This window comes from Lissotriton helveticus, chromosome 5_1 (assembly GCF_964261635.1).
Source record: "Lissotriton helveticus chromosome 5_1, aLisHel1.1, whole genome shotgun sequence".
NCBI lineage: Eukaryota > Metazoa > Chordata > Amphibia > Caudata > Salamandridae > Lissotriton > Lissotriton helveticus.
Genome location: NC_136065.1, coordinates 15,772,464 through 15,791,480, shown reverse-complemented (window position 1 = coordinate 15,791,480; position 19,017 = coordinate 15,772,464). Strand labels below are relative to the sequence as shown.

Below are 19,017 nucleotides of genomic sequence, written 5' to 3'. Positions count from 1 at the left end.
AGGGCACACAACCAGTAACTACTGGTAACAGGTAAGTACCACCCATGCAACCCTAACCACCTTAGGAGAATATTACGCAGGGAACCAGGACCTCACTAGCAACACCTGTACTAGACAGAACAACCCCCTAAGTATGACAATACCTTTAGGGATATAGGAATGAACACATTTACTCATGATGCATCACAACATTCAGCGGTGTAGGGAAAAGCACAGGACGCAAAAAACAACACATTCAGAGGTGCAGGAAGGACAATTGCGCAGAAATCACATAAGCCACAACCTGTGACTGTCCCCAAGCCAACTGGCCTCTCTGGGGCTAGGACGCCCTGTGTCCCAATGTCAGGGGGCCTAAACGGAGCAGCTGCCCACTTAGTGCTGGGCAGCTGTGGAAGCAATGGGGCCAACACGTTGGAGCCTCGTGGACTCAAGAAACAACAAGGCGGGCTGGGAGCCTCGGTGCTCTGAAGAAAGAATGCCCCCAGAGCCATTCTGGCTCGAAATGCGCAATGCCTCCTGAGCCCCTCGTGGGCTCGAGAATAAAAGCGGAGTAAGGTGGGAGCGACCCGCTGCCTTCCGGGTCCGCTCTACCAACCAAGAAAAATGCCCCCGAAGACGTTGGAGCCTCAACAGGCTCGAGAGAAATGCTGCCCACTTCGTTGGAGTCCCTTTTGGACTCTAAATAGCCAAAATGCCCCTGGGAGCCTCAGGGCTCCAAACTACAATTGCTGCCTGCTTTGAGCCGCGTGGGCTCTAGAATGAACAATGCTCTCTTCGCTGGAGTCCCTCCTCTGGGGACTCTTACTACAATGATGCCCCCAGAACTGGAGAACCGGAGCAGCACTCACCGGGACTCCTGGGGCGGATGCTTCTCCTCGGCGCTGCTCCTCTGCTGCGTCTCCCGGCGGCCAGGACTTCCTCTTTGCCGCGGACTCTCTTCAGGTCAGCAGGCAGTCCGGGGCTCTCCCTTGCATTTGGGAGCCACGGGCAGGACATGGCAGGCTGCTTCCGGCTTCCTCGGCACAGGAGCGCGGGATGGGCTCACGTCCGCTTCCTGTTTGTGCTTTCAGGGGCAGCCAATGGCAGCGCGGCCCTTAGGACGAGCCTCTCGGCTCTGGGGCTCTCTGGCCAATTGCAGTGTGGCGATTCTTCTCAGGGGCCGCCAATGGCAGCGCGGCCCTGGGGGTATGGAGGCAGGAACATCGCCTCACAGGAGATCCCCGGGCCGGCCACGGTAATTCCAGCACCAAATGAGGGGTGGGCACCCTCAAAATAAATAATAAAGCTGGGAGTTCGAGGGGTAGGATCCCTCAAAATAAATAATAAAGCGGGTCGCCCCCCATTAACATCAGCAATCTTGCGTGGAAAATGCCGGGTGGGCACCGGCTTGGAAATGCAGCAACGGGGGGATCCTCACGCCGGGGAATCCCCCTTGGAAGGACGATAGTAGCCCCGGGCTGCAGATAAAAGTAGGAGTGCTCCCAGCACTCATGAAATAGTGCTCCCCTGGAAGAGAACAAAGTGCTGCAAAGCCCAGGCGATGCCAGGCGCTGGGGGCACCCAGGAAGGCCAGGGAAGGCCCAAAAGTGATGAAGGAAAAAGGGTGGTGGGGGTAAAGGCTGGGCCAGGGGCCAGCTCACTGGGCCCTCCAGGCAGGAAGGTAGTCCTAGTGGCGGTCCTCCTGGCGCCCAGCAGCAGCAGTCCCCCCTCCAGTCAGGATCAGGAACAGAGAACATTTTGCAAGGGGACACAGCCCCTTTTTATACAGTAAATCTCTTTGTCTGTGTGCAGGTTGGGGGAGGAAACCAGTTGCAACTGGTTTTGGAGCACTGTGATGTGCTCAGCCACCCTTCCTATTCACTGGCCAGGCTAGGGTCATCAGTTGCACCACAGGGGTTGGAGCCAGCATTGTGTGGGGAAAGCCCAGCCCTATTCAGGTCCCAGGTGCACCCCTCCCTCACATCAGCATGCTAATCTCAACACTCACCATCGGGGCAGACCCATCCTCACTCCTGGAGCCAGGCTCACCAGCCAGCTCCAACCAATCACACATCAGACACAAATTACACAAACATGCCAACTTCTAGAAGTGGCACTTCCACACTAGACACATTCATGCCACACACATCATCGTGCAGCATTCACTCACAAGAGTCTGCACATATCAAACTCGCACCTGCACTCCCCACGCATCAGGAACTACCAGGGACACATACATTCCCCATGCATTCCTATGGGAGGGCAGGCCAACCTCACCACACGCACGCATTTTACCCTGGGACACAGTGGTAAAGTGCGCAGAAACCAAAAATCACTATCACCATGTCACATACCAAAAGCAAAAAGTTCAGGGGTGAACATGCCAGAAGGGCCTAGTCCAACACCTGGTGTGGTTCTCCTTCCATTTAGTCATTCAGGAGATTATAGACTGGTAAAACAAGCTGCTTTACATTCCTTCAAGACTTAGCCTGAAGGCTGCTCTCCACAGCTACCGCTAGGATAGCTTTCTATAAAGGCTGTCTTTAACCTACCATCAATAAGGGTCATTTGGACTGGTGCAAGGTGCCCACTAGAATAGTGAACAGCATATGCCAGGCCAAATTCTCACAGTCAGTAACAGTGTTTTTCTCTTACCAGTTTTGCTCTACACTGGCAATAAATTTGACCTTTGTACTATTAATAAATGTGTGAACATGTATTAGTGAAGTTGCACTATATAACATATTATTGGACATTTATTTTTATTTTCATGTTATACATGTGTGTGGGGGAGGATGTGTGTGTGCTTAATTGTTTCTATTACTTGTTCTTTCTTTTCCATTAAATCACACATGTAATGATATACGGACTTTCATGGGCCCACCTTTAGTCAACAAGCATTGGAAATGCAATAGGTCTCGCATTTGTTTAAGTTAGAGCTAGTGGCATTATAAATGGCAATTTATTTTACTTATGTGTGTTGAAAACCAACACATAAATACAAGGCCTTGTCATTTACAATGCCAATAGCTCAAACTCTCGCAAATGCGAGACCTATTGCATTGCAAATGCTTGTTTGCTATTGCAAGGCTACCTGTACCCTATAGGACAGAACGGGGAGTTTGTTTATAACATCTTATAAACATAACTGGCCCACACAGGCGGACTTACCAGCATCCCGTGAGGGCAACGGGTACAACCTCTCGTCCTAGACCCCTGTGAGGGAAGCGGCACCGGCACCGCAGACACTTGCCTCTCCACGCCGGACCCACCAGCAGTAGCGGGAGAACTACAGCTCCCAGCTGCCCCGGTTGACCAGGCGCACCTGTGACACCTGAGACGCGCCCGGAGGCACTTGAAAACAGCAGAACGCCTCTCGTCACACGAGTCGCGACCGGGAGAAGCCCGGGACAAGGGCGGGGCCATCTGTGGCCATCCAGGGCAGGACGAGGCTGGGCTGGGCCACGGACCTTGGTTTTCAGACTTTTGTAGCTGAGCTCCATAATACCCGTCAAAGTGAGACTTTTTAATTATTTTGTGCATGTTTGTCTTAATGTCTGGATTATAAGGTCGCAGCACAAGTAGTTGAAATAAGCCTCTTACTACTGTAGTTTGGTTTTCGTGTTGGTTTCTGTTCCTAATAACCGAACACCTTGGATTAAATCGACAGTATTAATAATGTCTAAGGCTAAAGCTGTTAAAAACTCCCCTGTATCAGCCATGCTAGGCAACTATCTCGTGAAAGTTGTGAACCAAATCAATAGTGAACGACGTCGGTCGCTAGGCCGGGGGGTCTCTTCTGTTTCACCGCCCACATCACCTATTGTTCTGTCTGTACCCCCACCGGAAGATAGTTGTGATCCTGTTCACTCTGATTTATCAAACATGGAAGCTTCCGCTCCTCCATCTATAGAGCCAGCCCTTAATCAGGACAAACCGGGTGCTTCTCATGATTCTCCAGCTCAGCGCTCCCCAGACTCTAGAACACAGAGAGTACTGAGATCACGTAACATACAAGCTAAACGGGGGAGGGAGGGGGTAACAACAAAAGAGCAGAATCGCCACCCATTAGTGTTGCATGTGCCACTGAGTCAGCAGTTAACAATGCCACAGCTAAAATAGACACTGAGCAACTAGATTTCTTGATTAGTATTATAGACGTAAAAATTGCCAAGATCGTGAAACCCCTAATGGCTAAACTTGACCTGATTTCTGCGGAAGTAGTGAGATTGGGTGGCCTTCTGGGACCCCATATCGACATAACTGAAAGTGATAAAGCTGTTGAAAAGGGTCCGGGGGCTAATAATGAGACCTCTAAGCTTTCCAATGGGGGCTCTTGTACAGTTTAATCAGCTGTACTTGTAGCGCCGGAAACTGCATCTAAAAACTCACTGCCAGCAACAGGCCCAGAGATAAGGACAGGGCAAGCAGAAGCCAAGAATAGATGCTTGGTTAACTCACAACCAGATTTACCAACGGACTGTGCACCGTTTGTGGCAGTCCTAACTAATGTTCCACCGGTAAGAGTAACCGGGCACTCAACCAAGCCAGAATCCCATGATTCCTTGAAGAACAAAACTGTGTCATGGCTTAATCGAGAGTGTGGGTTTCCAGTGGCATTATCACACCAGATCTTAACCACTAGAAGAGCCACCTGGGTCGGCAGATCTCATAAGAATGTCAGTGGCGATTGTGTCATTATTAATTTCAGAAATCCACATCTCGCCAACACTGTATTGTTAAGAGCTTCCTCTCTACCCCATAACAACCAGGGTATTACACTTCGAACTCTGGGATTTTTTTACAGGCACTTAAACCAGCAGCCCTTTAATGATTTGTTTAGGGGTAGAGGTAACAGCACTGATGGGTCTACTGGTTTTGAGGTAGTTACATCCAACCGATATCAACCTCTGAGTGGCCTAGACTCTAATGATTGACTTGAACTTGGCCGGGCCCACTCTTTACCTGGTGTAGAAACTTGTTTATTGGGTGTTGGGGCGGAGGCCGGAAAATCAGGAAACTCAGTGAGTGCATGTGGGGGTGGCAATCTTGACATTACAGACACTTTAGGGGATGTACAAGGTGGCTGTAGCAATGGCAGGGTGGTAGCTAAAGACCCTCGACCAGGAACCAGGTTCCTTAGTTGGAACATTGCCGGGCTAAACAGTAAGGCAAAAGACGTTAAGTGGAGGGACTGTCTGACTGACTGTGATATCATCGGGCTCCAGGAAACCTGGGACATAAATAATACTTTTCTTTTGGATGGGTATGCAGCCTTTTGTTTGCCAGCAGTTGCCTCCCCTATGGGGAGGGCGAAGGGCGGACTCTTAACCCTTATCTCACTGAAACTTGAGGGCACCTATAGCAAAGTGGAGACAGGTACGCCTTACTGCTTGGCTGTGGAAATATTAACCAAAACCACTGGCAACTGGCTCACTGTTAATTTTTTATAACTCCTTTGATAAGGCCTTCTTTAATGAACATCTGGTCAGTTTATATGATTTCTTAGAATTGTATAATGTACAAATTGTTATTCGGTTATAGTGCTTGGAGATTTTAATGTTCATTGTTGTAACGGTAATTGTTAAGTCTGGGACAGTCTAGGACCAGCTAACCAAGATAACATTCATTTTGAGCATTCCCCGCAGGGATTGTATTTAGAAGAATTGGTGGCTGGAAACGATCTGATCTACCCTACCCAATCCAGAGGGGACGTTCCAACTTTTAGAGGCAAAGGCTCTGGGTCAACTATTGATTATATCTTTGTCAGCCTAAATGTGGCAAACAGGGTTTGCCAGTACAATGTCTCCTGGTCCTCATATGGTGATCACAACCCTGTAAGGCTGACCTTGATAGATGACCTAAAGAAAAAAGACAAAACTAATTTGACAGTTGGAATGTTAGATTTGAGACCCACTGATCAAGCCTGACGATTGAAATGGTGCCGGGTGGTGCCTAAGGAGTTTGAGGACAATTTGCTGGCAAAGGTTGGCCAAGAAATGTCTACCTGTTTGACGGATGGCATAGTCGGTGAGGAGGTCCTTATGGCCTACAGTAGAATTTGCAATCAGATCGATAGTGATCTTAAAAAAGTAGTTAAGGTGCAATCTAGGAACGGGGAGAAATGGTTTGACCACAACTGTTCAATAGCCCATCGGAAGCTGATGGTAGCATTGAAATCCAACTCTCCTGATAAAGTGGAAGTAGCTGTCCTCAGGAATTCATACAAAATGGCACAAAAAAAGCGGAAAAATGAAATCAGGGAGGAGGCCTTGAATGAGCTTTTATCCATTGATGTAATTAAAAATACCGCCAAATTTTGGGTTGAGGTTAATAAGCCTTTTTTCCAGGACAATAGCAAAACTGAGCTTGATTGTGGTATCCAGGAACATGGCTGGTACAGTCATTTTAAAAAGGTCTATGATGGGGAAGGGATGCCCGCAGGCCCAGTCCTAAATATGGAAAAATATTCATTGTCATTTACAGAGCTAGAGGTTATGCAGGCTATAATGCAAATGACGAGTAACAAGGCCCCGGGAACAGACGGAGTGCCGGCAGACCTTTTTAAAGCAGACGTTAAGACCTACACCAAGATATTGTATAATGTCTTTGTCAACGCTTGTCACTTGGGCTTGCCACCTACATGGGCAAGATCTGTTATCATACCAATATTCAAGAAAGGGAATAGAGGTGATTCGAGTTGCTATCACCCGATATCCCTAATTGACTCCTCTGTAAAAGTACTTGGCAGGGTGGTCTTAAGCCAACTGACTGGATGGCTTGAGGAAACGGGAACGCTTTCTGTAGCCCAGTATGGCTTCAGAAAAGGGATGGGCACAATAGATCAATGCCTAAATTTGCAACTACTGATAGGCAAATATACGGTGGCAAAGAAGGAAGCACTATTTTTGGCCTTCATGGACCTGTCCTCGGCCTTCGACCGAGTAAACAGGTCAAAGCTGTGGTCCAATCTTCTAACTCTAGGCCTGCCTGGACAAAAAATATCGTCTATTTTTTAGCGGACCTGTACAGTGATTTATCTGCAACGGTGAGGTACGACCAGCAAGGCAATTGTACGGAAGGCATACCCATTTCTAATGGAGTGAGGCAGGGGTGTATCTTGGCGCCCCTCTCTTTACACTATATATCAACAACTTAGATTCCTCCCTAACTGCCTCCTGTAAAGATATTCCCTGTGCAGGGAAACGCTTGATTCCCACACTTCTATATATGCGGATGACGCCCCGCTCTTAGCGAGAACAGCAGTGGGACTCCAGTTATTGTTAGACTCTTTTGCGGCCTTTATGAAGTCATTAGACGTAAGTGTAAACTTTTCGAAATCACACATAATGGCTATTGGTCAGAAATCCCTAAAGGTCAAAACCCTTTATTGCGAGGGTCATATACTATCCAGGGTCTCTTCGTTTCCATATTTAGGAGTATTATTCGACGACCAAGGATCCTGGGGAACCCAAATCACAGCGAAAAAACTATTCTGATCAGAGCCACATCGGCTGTGATGGGTTTTGCCAGGAAGTTAGGAGCTAGGCCAACGAAGGCCCTAATTCAAATATATAGAGCAAAGTGTATATCACTAGCTATGTATGGGGCCGATTTGTGGGGCTTTAAAAACACGAAGGCCATCCAGATTGTCGAAGATAGGTTTTTAAAGAACCTTCTTACTGTCTCTAAAACAACAGCCAATTACATCGTCCACCAGGAATGTGGAATTGGCTTTGTTGAAGATGCTATTACTGTGGCACCCCTACAGAAATGGATAACTACATGGCTAAACCCTGATTTAGTGCTAAACCACGACATCTTGAAAGATTGTATGTCACTCGATCGTGGGTTGTGTATACCCTGGCTCAAATACATCCAGAAGCTGTCAGTTAAGCTGGGTAGACCAGAATTATATAACTCCCCAGAAACACTAGAGAAGGGAGATATAAAATGGTCCAAGGAAACATACCTGCGCTTAGCAACCACGGATAGAGAAGAGAGAGAGATGGATAAGGTGACAGTATGGGCCCATCAGCTATGTAAAACAACACTATCAATGGAACCATATTTAGGCTTTGTCACAAACAACAATCACCGTTTTTTATTGATTAGATTTAGACTTAATCAATTTCATTTTCTTCTCGGTGAACAGAAAGGTTGGAAGAAGGTAGATGACCTTGGGCCCTGTACCTGCGATAGTTTCTCGGGGCAGGACACCATACACTTCATATTTTTCTGGGAGCACCTTACTGTCATTAGGAAGCGCTTTATTTTTCCAATTTTACTTAACAAAGGTTTTAAGCAAGTGAGACCAGCCCTCCTCTATTTGCAAATGTTGACAAATGAATGGGAAACTTCTAACATTGCTAATTTTTTATCTGCAGCTGTAAGAACTCTGAGGAAAATAACTTAATATCTTAAAATTGTGCTACAATGTAATCAGCTTGTACTATTTTCATTTATTGATTTTATATGTACTTATGAGTATTGATTATGCTTTTATATTAGGGATTTACATTTGTTAACATAAACAGTTTTTTAGCATGCTTTTATGGTTTGCACATAAACCGAATAAAGATATTTGACTGACTGACTGACATAACTGGCCCGGGGAATTAGGTAGGAAAATAAAGTATAGTATGCCTGAACTCAGAATCTAAAGATGCATTTTTTAGTGAAGGTGATTTTTACATTCTGTGTTTGAAAATACCACTTTCAGGAAGTAGGTTTTTTCTTGCTCATTCATCCCGTGTGCCTCTGCTGGAATGTGGATTGCCTGTCTGGGTTTTGGATGACAGAAGGCTGGGGAGCAGGAGTGGCTCCAGATGGTGTAGGTGGGTCAGAAAAGGGCTGAATAGGTTTGGGCTACAATAGGGAAAGGGGGAGGTGATTTCCTTGCACCTCAAAGGGCCTGTTCTGCCTCTGACCATGCCGTCTCCACCTCCTGCCAAGATGTCACACCAGAGAAGGCAGAATTGGTTCTGGCTGGGCACAGACACTTTCTGCCTAAGAGATCAAAGGATTTTGGGATATAAATATTGGGGCCCAGGCCCCTGTACTTTAGAACTCTTTTGGAGCAAGAAGACTGCCAAGAAGAGGAGCTGGAGAAGCTGTGAGGAGGAACTGCCACATTGCTGTGTGTTTTGCTGTGTTGGCCTGCAGTGGCTGCTTCTGTCTTGGGCAGTGAAAGGACTGGACTGAACTTTCTGCTACTTTTGTGAGTTTCTCCAAGGGCTTGAGGTAGAGATTGCCACCTGTTCACGAAGTCTCAGGAACAGCAAAGAATTCAAGCTCTTCTGCCCCCAGCACTGGGGACTGTGTGTTTTGTGCTGCAACAGAGAAAAAGCAACCCAACGCCGTCTACGGCATCGCTGCTGACTCTGTGTCCTGAAGGCACCGCAGAGGGCGCCACCGCAACACCCTGGTCTCACCACCGACCCCTCCTGATGCCGCCACCGAGCTGCTGCTTGCACCCCGATCTGTGAACCCACGCACTCTGCACCGCCTCACTTCACGACGACACCTTGATATTCCTGATGACTCAACTCAACGCCAAAATCAACGCGGCTGCTTGCACCGTGCTACGAGGGCACCGCTCGTAAAGTTACACGACACTCTGCTCTCATCCCACACCACAGCCTTGGCCTATCTACTCCGACGCCATCGACTCCAGTTCGTCATCCGACAACAGCGCTTCAGCAACGACGATGCCGCTGCTTGCACCGCGACCTGCCAGCCCCGCGACGAGCACTGCATTCACTTCGCACCGCGACCCTGGTCTCACCGAAGACGCCATCTGATGCTGCCACCGAGCCGCTGCCACCGAGCTGCTGCTTGCACCATGCCCTGAGGGCACCGCACGCCGCAGCGCTGCACTTCACCCCGCAGCACCCGACACCTGTCGACACCAGGGCTCTTGACTTCAACAGAGAGGAGTTTGATATGTAATGCGGGTGACAACGAGAGGTCGCTGACGCCCTGCTTTTCTAAAAGGTACTGTTTGCGGGTCTTCCAGACACAGTAGCTGGCCCACAACGATGCAGTGAGCCAGGGCTGTTTGGATTTCTTTGCTCACAATGCCGTGCAAGCCCCAATTAGAGCTATCGATATCATGGAACTGTTTTTCAAGCATATTTTGATAACTGAAGATTTTTAAGAACTGTATTCTGGATTTTTTTTAATTGTTTTTTGTCTTGTCTTAAGTATACAAAAATATTGGATATTTTTCTAAACTGGTGTGGTGTCCTTCTGTAGTGCTTACACTGTATTACTGTTGGTTATGTGCAAATGCTTTACACACTGCCTCTAAGATAATCCTGACTGCTCATACCAAGCTACCAAGGGGAGGAGCAGGGGTTATTTTAGGAGTGTAACTCCCTTATCCTGACTAGAGAGGTGGTTTCTGTCTGGCTTGGGCCCATGCCCTAGCCTACCAAGAATCCAATTTCTAACACACAGCGTGAGGGATGTGTGTGTTTATCTTTGCAACAACGGATGGAGAGGGCTGATTGGGGATCAGTATAACACACAGGGATGAGGTCTGTGTACGGGGATCAGTGTAACACACGGGGAAGAGAGCTGTGTGGGGGTCAGTGTAACACACAGTGAAGAGGGCTGTGTGCAAGGATCAATGTAACAAGATGATGGTTATGTGTGGGGATCTTTGTAACAACAGGTGGTAGAGGGCTGTGTGGGGATCAGTATAACACATGAGGAAGAGGTCTGTGTGCAGTGATCAGTGTAACACACAGGGAAGAGGGCTGTGTGTAAGGATCAGTGGCACACACGGGGAAAAGGGCTGTGTGTAAGGATCAGTGTAACACACAGGCAAGAGGGCTGTTTCCGATGATCAGTGTAACACATGGCCAAAGGGCTGTGTGTGGAGATCAGTGGAACACATTAGAAGGAGGGCTGTGTGCAGGGATCAGTGTAACACTGGGGTAAGAGGGCTGTGTGTTTGTATCAGTGTAAGACACAGGAGAGAGGGCTGTGTGCAGGGATTAGTATAACAACAAGTAGAGGGATGTGTGTGGGGGATTAGTGTAACAAACAAAAGAGGACTGTGTGGTGATCAGTATAAAATACAGGGAAGAGGGCTGTGTGTGAGGACCAGATTAACAGAGGGTGAGGGATTTGTGTGGGAATCTTTGTAACAGCACATGGGAGAGAGCTGTGTGGGTATCCGAGTAACACAGGGTTTGGGATGTGTGTGTGGATCTTTCTAACAACAGACGGGAGGGGGCTGTGTGTGGGTATCAGAGTAACACACAATGCAGAGGGCTGGGAGCAGGATCAGTGTTCACACATTGAAGAGGGCTTTATGCGGAGATCAGTGTAACAGAGGGTGTGGCGTGTGGGGGGATATTTGCAACACACAGGGAAAACAGTTTTGTGTGGATGAGTGTAACACACAGCTAAGATGGCTATGTGGGGATCAGTATAACACACAGGGAAGCGGGCTATGCTTGGGGATCAAAGTAACACAGGGTGAGGGATGTGTGTGGATCTTTGTAGCATGTGGGTCAGGGGTGCGTTTGGGGCTTAGTTTAACCCACGAGGAAGAGGACGGTGTGCGGGAGTCAGTGTAACACATGGGGAAGAGGGCTGTGTGTGAGGGCATTGTAACACAGGGTGAGGTGTGTGTGGGGATATTTGCAACACACAGGGAAGAGAGCTGTGTGGATCAGTGTAACACACATGTAAGAGGTCTGTGTTAGGATCAGTATAACACACAAGGACGAGGGCTGTGTGTGGAGATCAGCGTAATACATATGAAAGAGGGCTATGTTTGGAGATTAACACAGGGTTAGGGCTGTGTGTGGGGATCAGTGTAACACGGGGTGAGGGCTGTGTGTGGGGATCAGTGTAACACGGGGTGAGGGCTGTGTGTGGGGATCAGTGTAACACGGGGTGAGGGCTGTGTGTGGGGATCAGTGTAACACAGGGTTAGGGCTGTGTGTGGGGATCAGTGTAACACGGGAGAGGGCTGTGTGTGGGGATCAGTGTAACACGGGGTGAGGGCTGTGTGTGGGGATCAGTGTAACATGGGGTGAGGGCTGTGTGTGGGGATCAGTGTAACACATGGTGAGGGCTGTGTGTGGGGATCAATGTAACATGGGGTGAGGGCTGTGCGTGGGGATCAGTGTAACACGGGGTGAGGGCTGTGTGTGGGGATCAGTGTAACACAGGGTGAGGTCTGTGTGTGGGGATCAGTGTAACACGGGGTGAGGGCTGTGTGTTGGGATCAGTGCAACACAGGGTGAGGGCTGTGTGTTGGGATCAGTGCAACACAGGGTGAGGGCTGTGTGTTGGGATCAGTGCAACACAGGGTGAGGGCTGTCAGTGGGGATCAGTGTAACAAAGGGTGAGGTGTGTGTGGGGATCTTTGTAACAGCAAGTGAAAGAGGGCTATAACACAGGTTGAGGGCTGTGTGTGAGGATCTTTGTAACAACATGTGGGAGAGGGCTGTGTGTGGGGATCAGTGTAACAAAGGGTGAGGTGTGTGTGGGGATCAGTGTAACAAAGGGTGAGGTGTGTGTGGGGATCAGTGTAACACGGGGTGAGGGCTGTGTGTGGGGATCAGTGTAACACAGGGTGAGGGGTGTCTGTGGGGATCAGTGTAACAAAGGGTGAGAGCTGTGTGGGGATCAGTGTAGCACGGGGTGAGGGCTGTGTGTGGGGATCATTGTAACACAGGGTGAGGAGTGTGTGTGGGGATCAGTGTAACACAGGGTGAGGGCTGTGTGTGGGGATCAGTGTAACACAGGGTGAGGAGTGTGTGTGGGGATCAGTGTAACACGGGGTGAGGGCTGTGTGTGGGGATCAGTGTAACACAGGGTGAGGGGTGTCTGTGGGGATCAGTGTAACGCAGAGTGAGGGCTGTGTGTGGGGATCAGTGTAGCACACAGGAAAGATGATTGTATGCAAGAATCAGTGTAACACATTGGCTGCATGAGAGGTTCAGTGTGAGGTGAGCATAGAAGGACGACATGACCTCTAACAGTTCCATTGTGGAATGGGCTGGATTGGACTCGAGATCCAGTAGTTCCGTGATATAAGCGAGGTTCTTGGAGCACATAACAAATTGGCAAGCATCTTATTTGGATGGTCCCCTTCCCCATATTGTCACCCCAGTGTGTAGAAAGTGAGTTTCGTGAAGGGCTTCTTCCTGGAATTCTAATAGTTTTTCTTGAATGTTAGCTAAAGTATCTGATTCATTGGAATAGGAGTATTGTTCCTCCAGATTTTGAATATCCCTCTCGAGCCCAGCCAGGGTTCCCTGGATGGCCTTCAAGACCCCAGCTTGCTTTGCAATGCAGGCAGCCCTCACTGCCACCTTAAATGCTTCCCGTAGTGTGGAAGGCAATCCCACCATACCCACATTGTGTGTTAAATACTGTGCTATATCTTTACGGATCTCTTCCCTAAATGCTGCATCCAGGAACGCTTCTGCCGGTGGTGTCAATCAATTAACCAATCAATCAGAACATTTGTAAAGCGCACTATTTACCCGTGAGGGTCTCATGGTGCTGCGGAGGGGAGGGGTGCTGCTACTGCTCGAATAGGCAGGTATTGAGGAGTTTTCTGAAGGTTAGAAGGTCCTGGGTCTTCCGTAGGGGGATGGGGAGGTCTTGGCGGCGAGGTAGGAGAAAGATCTGCCACCAGAGGTTGTTCTACGGATGCGGGGGACTGTGGCAAGGGCGAGGTCGGCGGAGCAGAGCTTGCGGTTGGGGTGTAGAAGCTGAGTCGTCTGTTGAGGTACGTTGGTCCGGTGTTGTGGAGTACCTTGTGTGCGTGGGTGAGGAGCTTGAAGGTGATCCTCTTGTCGACGGGGAGCCAGTGTAGGTCTCTCAGGTGGGGTGTGATGTGGCTTTGTCGAGGATCAGGTGTGCAGAGGCGTTTTGAATGCGTTGAAGTCGTTTCAGGAGTTTGGCCGAGGCTCCTGCGTAGAGGGCGTTTCCATAGTCCAGCCTTCTGCTGACGAGGGCCTGGGTGACCATTATTCTTGTCTTGGTGGGGATCCTCCTGTAAATCTTGCGGAGCATGCGGAGGGTGTCGAAGCAGGAGGACGATACAGCGTTGACCTGTTTTGTCATGGAGAGGGTAGCGTCGAGGATGAACCCAAGGTTACATGCGTGGTCGGTGGGTGTTGGGGCTGATCAGACTGTGTCAGATGAAAGCCAGAGTTGGAGCCTGCATGATCTGATAGGGTACATGGTAAATGAGTTGCTGATATCACCCAGAAGTCCAATCTAGACCAGGCATTGTGGTAAACCAAAACGCAAGTGCTCTCCAGGGCTTGAGGCTCTGTCTGTCTCCAAGCATCAACTAAGTAATTGTCTCGAGTGATCATGTTCAATGTTGCCATGGTGTGTGGGTGCAGATTTGTGGATGTTCTATAACGGTCCATGCAGTCATCCATTAAAGGTCCGTACACGACAGCAAAGGTCACCAGCCTTCCATGATGGGAGCCTTCTAGTATAACATACCTGTCTTCAGGGTCAGCAAGTGAGTAGGACATCTACCATGGGAGACCTCTAAACAGCAGCACAGCAATGCCCCTGGCATAGTTTGGGGAGTAGATTTCCCCCCATCAGCGAGCACGGAGCCCAGATGCCGGAGACCCACGCAAACGAGTCTCTTGTAGAAGGCATATATCTATTGTGTGTCTGTTGAGAGGCATGAACAAGACGTGTCTTTCTATAATTTTTAAGCTAGTGGAGGTTCTATGTAATGCAGGAGAGAATGGCCATACTATTTGCAAAAAGTTGTCATCTTGTTGGCCTGTGAGTGTCTAGTGGCATATAGTCAATAATGGGTAATTGCGAACTGCAGAAAGGTAACAGCGCAGCACAGACAAAGGAAGGACAGAGGAGACGGGAAAAAAACAACAGCCCAACTATATATCCCCGGAACCACCCAGTTTACACCAACACCCACCCAATCAGGTTGAAAGCAGTCCCATAACCCAGCCCTTTGCCTCCCACCACCAACACTAACCACTCAAACAGGTTGAGACTGTCAAGGTAATCAAGTCACTCTTACCTGAAAGATGTTTACAGTCTTACCTGTAAGGTGCTTGACAGGTTTTGCGGAGACGCTATTGACCAAACTCCCTGAACCCCTAATTATAACCAAAGATTACATGTAAACACTGTGGCTACTGAATAGAAATCTAGGGAGGAGGGTCGGATTCGGACGCTGATGAAATTTCCTGTTGTCGACCTGCGAGGCAACAAGAAATATTTTGAGCTTTCTGCTATGTGGGATTTTTATTCTAGACTAACAACTCCTAACACATTTCCAAGAAACCTTTTAGTGTCAATGTTCTACCTGCGAATCTACAGGAATAGTCTTAGCGTCCAGCGCATCGTCGTGTGATCAGCCTCTTAATTATGAGGAGTCGTGAAGAGCGTCTTTAAGTCGTGAAGTCGTAAAATGCGCAGCTGGCGTAGTGAAGACCTTTGTTGCAGGATGTCACCTTAGTGCTTTTCTGTAGTTATAACAAAGAACTGCATATTAGTTTTAATTTCTACTGCCAACACGCCTTTACATTCCTTTCTAGTTTTTTCTCTCACTTACTTAATATGCTCTCTGGCCCCTTTATTCATCATACGGTTCTGCTTGTAAGAGATAATTAGAAAACATGCACCAAGAAAATATACATCTCTCACATATTGCTAAAACTTGTTCCAAAAGTTTCCTTACAACAAACAATCAATAAACTGTTAAAGTTCTATGTCTTTGAAAAGTCTTAAGTCTCCAAAGTGGTTCAAAAAATTGTTCTTTTGATTATTCTTTCAGTTTTTCATCTGCCTTGCGTAGGGCGCCTTTGAACTGAAGAAACAAAGATTTCACTTAGCTTTCTCTTTCTTTTGTAGGTGCTGGGGCTGCTGCCGATGAAGTTCCTGCAATCGGATCCGGATTCCAAGGTAAGATCTCCGTTAACAGCAAGCTCGCGTCCTGACGAATTGAAGGCTAGGCGCCTTCCAGAAGCTCGGGTTTGGCTTTTATACCCTGCCACACCCGAGACTGCCCCCAAGGAAGCGTTGACGTCGCTCGCGTTCATACGCGAGGCAACGCTTTGACCTGAACAGAGCTTTTCTCCGAGAGCGTGTAATGCGCTGTTCCTTCTTTCCCGATTGCCGCTTCTTTCTCCTTTTTTAACCTCATCGCTGCTAGAGAGTTTCCCCTGCTGTGCTGGACAGCAATAAAAACGGGTGTGGTCATGACGAGCTCAGCTCGTCATAAGCACACGAGCACTGTGCTGCATGACGAGCTGAGCTCGTCATGAGCATGGAAAGGGTTAACCAACGCTGTAGATTGAAAGTGAGTTCATACCTGTACAAGTGCTCCGCATGGCCCCGTCGTTCTCCTTCAGCCAAATCAGCGGATGAAATACTTTACCACTAAATAAGTGCCATGAGGTCATGTTTTAGCATATGAGCAATACAGTTTACCACACGAAACACAAATTAACAAATGTATATATTCACATAAACACACAATACTTTTCAGGAGTGCTGGATGCATGGGAAAGGGGTGTTTTTTTTAACTGGAAATAAGTATTGACTTATAAGGTCTATATTTGCGACCTGTCTCTATGGCTAAACTCATGACAGAGACAGGCTACCCACTTTCCCTACCCAAAAAAGTTTACACTTTGTAAAAGGGGATTGGGTATCATCCCTCTGGGCTATGGAAACACTGGGTTAAACAACCCTGCCACCATCATCTGGGTGGCCAAGCTAATGGTCTGGAGGCTAACTTGTTAAGTGGGATGGAATCAGTGTTAGCACCGCAATATAGAAACATTAAGCAGATGAAATAGAATAACAAGCCATCAAGTGATCAGAACACTTTGGAGGTTCTTGACAGAATCCTGCAGCATGTCAAAGGAGGCATAGTTACAAGATCAGTCGTTTTTGCTGAGCTGGGGTCCGCTAAGGTGTGAGGTGAGGCCACCGGGGAGTGGCGAGCCTTGGTGATATGTTTCGCAAATTTCAACACAGATTTGTCATCATCGAAGGAATGAGAGGGTAAATTCTGGGCAGAAGGATATATTGTTACCCTGGACCCACGTTCGCCAGCCAGTCTCAGGATAGTATTTTGGCTCCGGTAATTCAACCGGTGGGCGACCCGACTATTGGGCGACCTGGGGTGCCCACAGCAGAAATAGGGCCAAGGGAACGGTGGGCCCACTTCATAACAAAGACAGCTGTGAGGTCATTTTCACGCTGCAGGGTCTTGACATAGTCAACCATTCTTGAGATGGTCTTTTCTGGAATCCTGATTATGTGGCGATTGTTATGTCAGGATTGTGCCTCTAAGTTTTCATTTTGAGCTTTTATGAAGCCGAGTACCTTATCCTTCCGGAGTAAATGTTCCTTTGATTGCGCCTGGATATCATCTGCATTTAAAACTCAGTTCTCTAACTGGTCCAGTCTTGGTTCATATGTGTCAACATATTGCTTTACATGGTCTAGGCAGCTTGTAAAGAGACCGAGTTTGGCATCTACAGTTTTTAGGCTTCCTTTCACCTCCATAAATAACACTCGGATATTATTGTCTTCTGTATCACTTTCTTCCTGTCGTGATGGGGTCATTACTTGGCTTTAGTCAGCTTGTCAGGTGAGGCGTAGGCTTTTGAAGGAAAGGTTGGATTGCTTTGCATCATGCTTGATGATGATGTACAGTTCAAAGCGTAATCAACGTGAGTCTAGCCCAGCCTTGGCCCCCACAATAGCGATAGATTAGGAGGAGGCAGTCTCACTGGCAACAGACAATACGTGTATGCAAAGAGGCAGGCAGAGGGCTAATGAACCCCTGAGCCCAGCCTCACGCCAGGTTTCCACCACCTCAGGTGGCATGAGCATACTCCGCAGGGGTAGCGTCAGGTGTACGTGGCAGGTAGATACTGTAGGGGGCTGCAAAATGCAGTGGGCAATTGGGGTAGGCAAAGCCTACTTGGGGCAGTAAATACTGCTGAGGATAAAAAAGTGCCTAAGAACTACTTCTCCGTACCCCTGCTCAGCAGGTCATTGAGAAACCTTCCATTCATGTTGAGAAAGCTGCTGCTTGATTAGAAAATCTACTCGAGCGGCAGAAAGGAAGCTGTGCCCTCTTGTGTATGGTGCCATTCGCCATGCTTTTACAGCACAGGACAAACATTCGGCTCTGAAAATCACCGTGAATCACATGAACCTAACGCACTCCCTCGCTTACAGAACTCCACGTAGCATGGCAGAGTTCTTTTGTCATGTTGTGGAGTCCAGGAACTTTGCAAACTCCACTCAGGCCTAATCAAAGTCATTCCAGAGCATTTGCCACTGACTCATGGATTGGTGTTGCCTCCATTACATTACGCGAGACAAGCAGTTAAGCAGTGTCCAATCCCCGCCAGCACTCAAATCAGACACTCCATTGCAGGGAACAAACACACGTATTAGCACAGACAATGACATGTCAAATTGTCTGCCAAATGCTGTGTACTAACATCCATAAGCGGGGGGCTTAACACTCACCAATTTGACCCTGTCGATGCAAGCGTGACAGCCGCCACCACCAAGGTTCTTCTCCACACAGCCCCGACCTTGCCTCTTGATAATGGCGGACCAGCTGCAAAGCAAACACAAGATGATTGACTGAGCATTGAAACTTTTCAGACACTCACCTTCAGTCACAGATCTGGGTTGAATCCATCATCGTTCTTTAGCTCACTTCGGCACCCCAGTTCAGACACAGCCAAATGCAAATCAGTCTTGACCCTGTTCCTCATGTGAACAGTCCAGCATGGCTTCGGCGAGGCACTGGTCGCTCCCTTCCAGTGCAGCCCCGGTCTCAGGATTGCAGACAAGTCTTGCCTTAATGAAACGTATTTCTTAATTCATTTAAAGCAGACAATTGTGGGCACGTGAGGCTGAAAAATGCAGTCTAGTTTCAAAATCAGCAAGAGTTGTACTTGGGGAATTGTGTAATTGACGTTGCAAACTTTGCGCATCCACTGTTTTCATTTTACACTTAATGCAACACAA

At 48.2% G+C, this 19,017-nt stretch overlaps 1 protein-coding gene across 1 annotated transcript in view; it reads left to right on the top strand.

Annotated features, from left to right (window-relative positions):
* LOC144754061 (major histocompatibility complex class I-related protein 1-like) overlaps positions 1-19,017 on the top strand; it is a 165,553-nt gene that overhangs the window by 53,867 nt on the left and 92,669 nt on the right. The window contains exon 2 of the mRNA XM_078641580.1: positions 15,865-15,915. Coding sequence (XP_078497706.1) covers positions 15,865-15,915 — 51 coding nt within the window. The remainder of the gene's footprint in view (positions 1-15,864; positions 15,916-19,017) is intronic.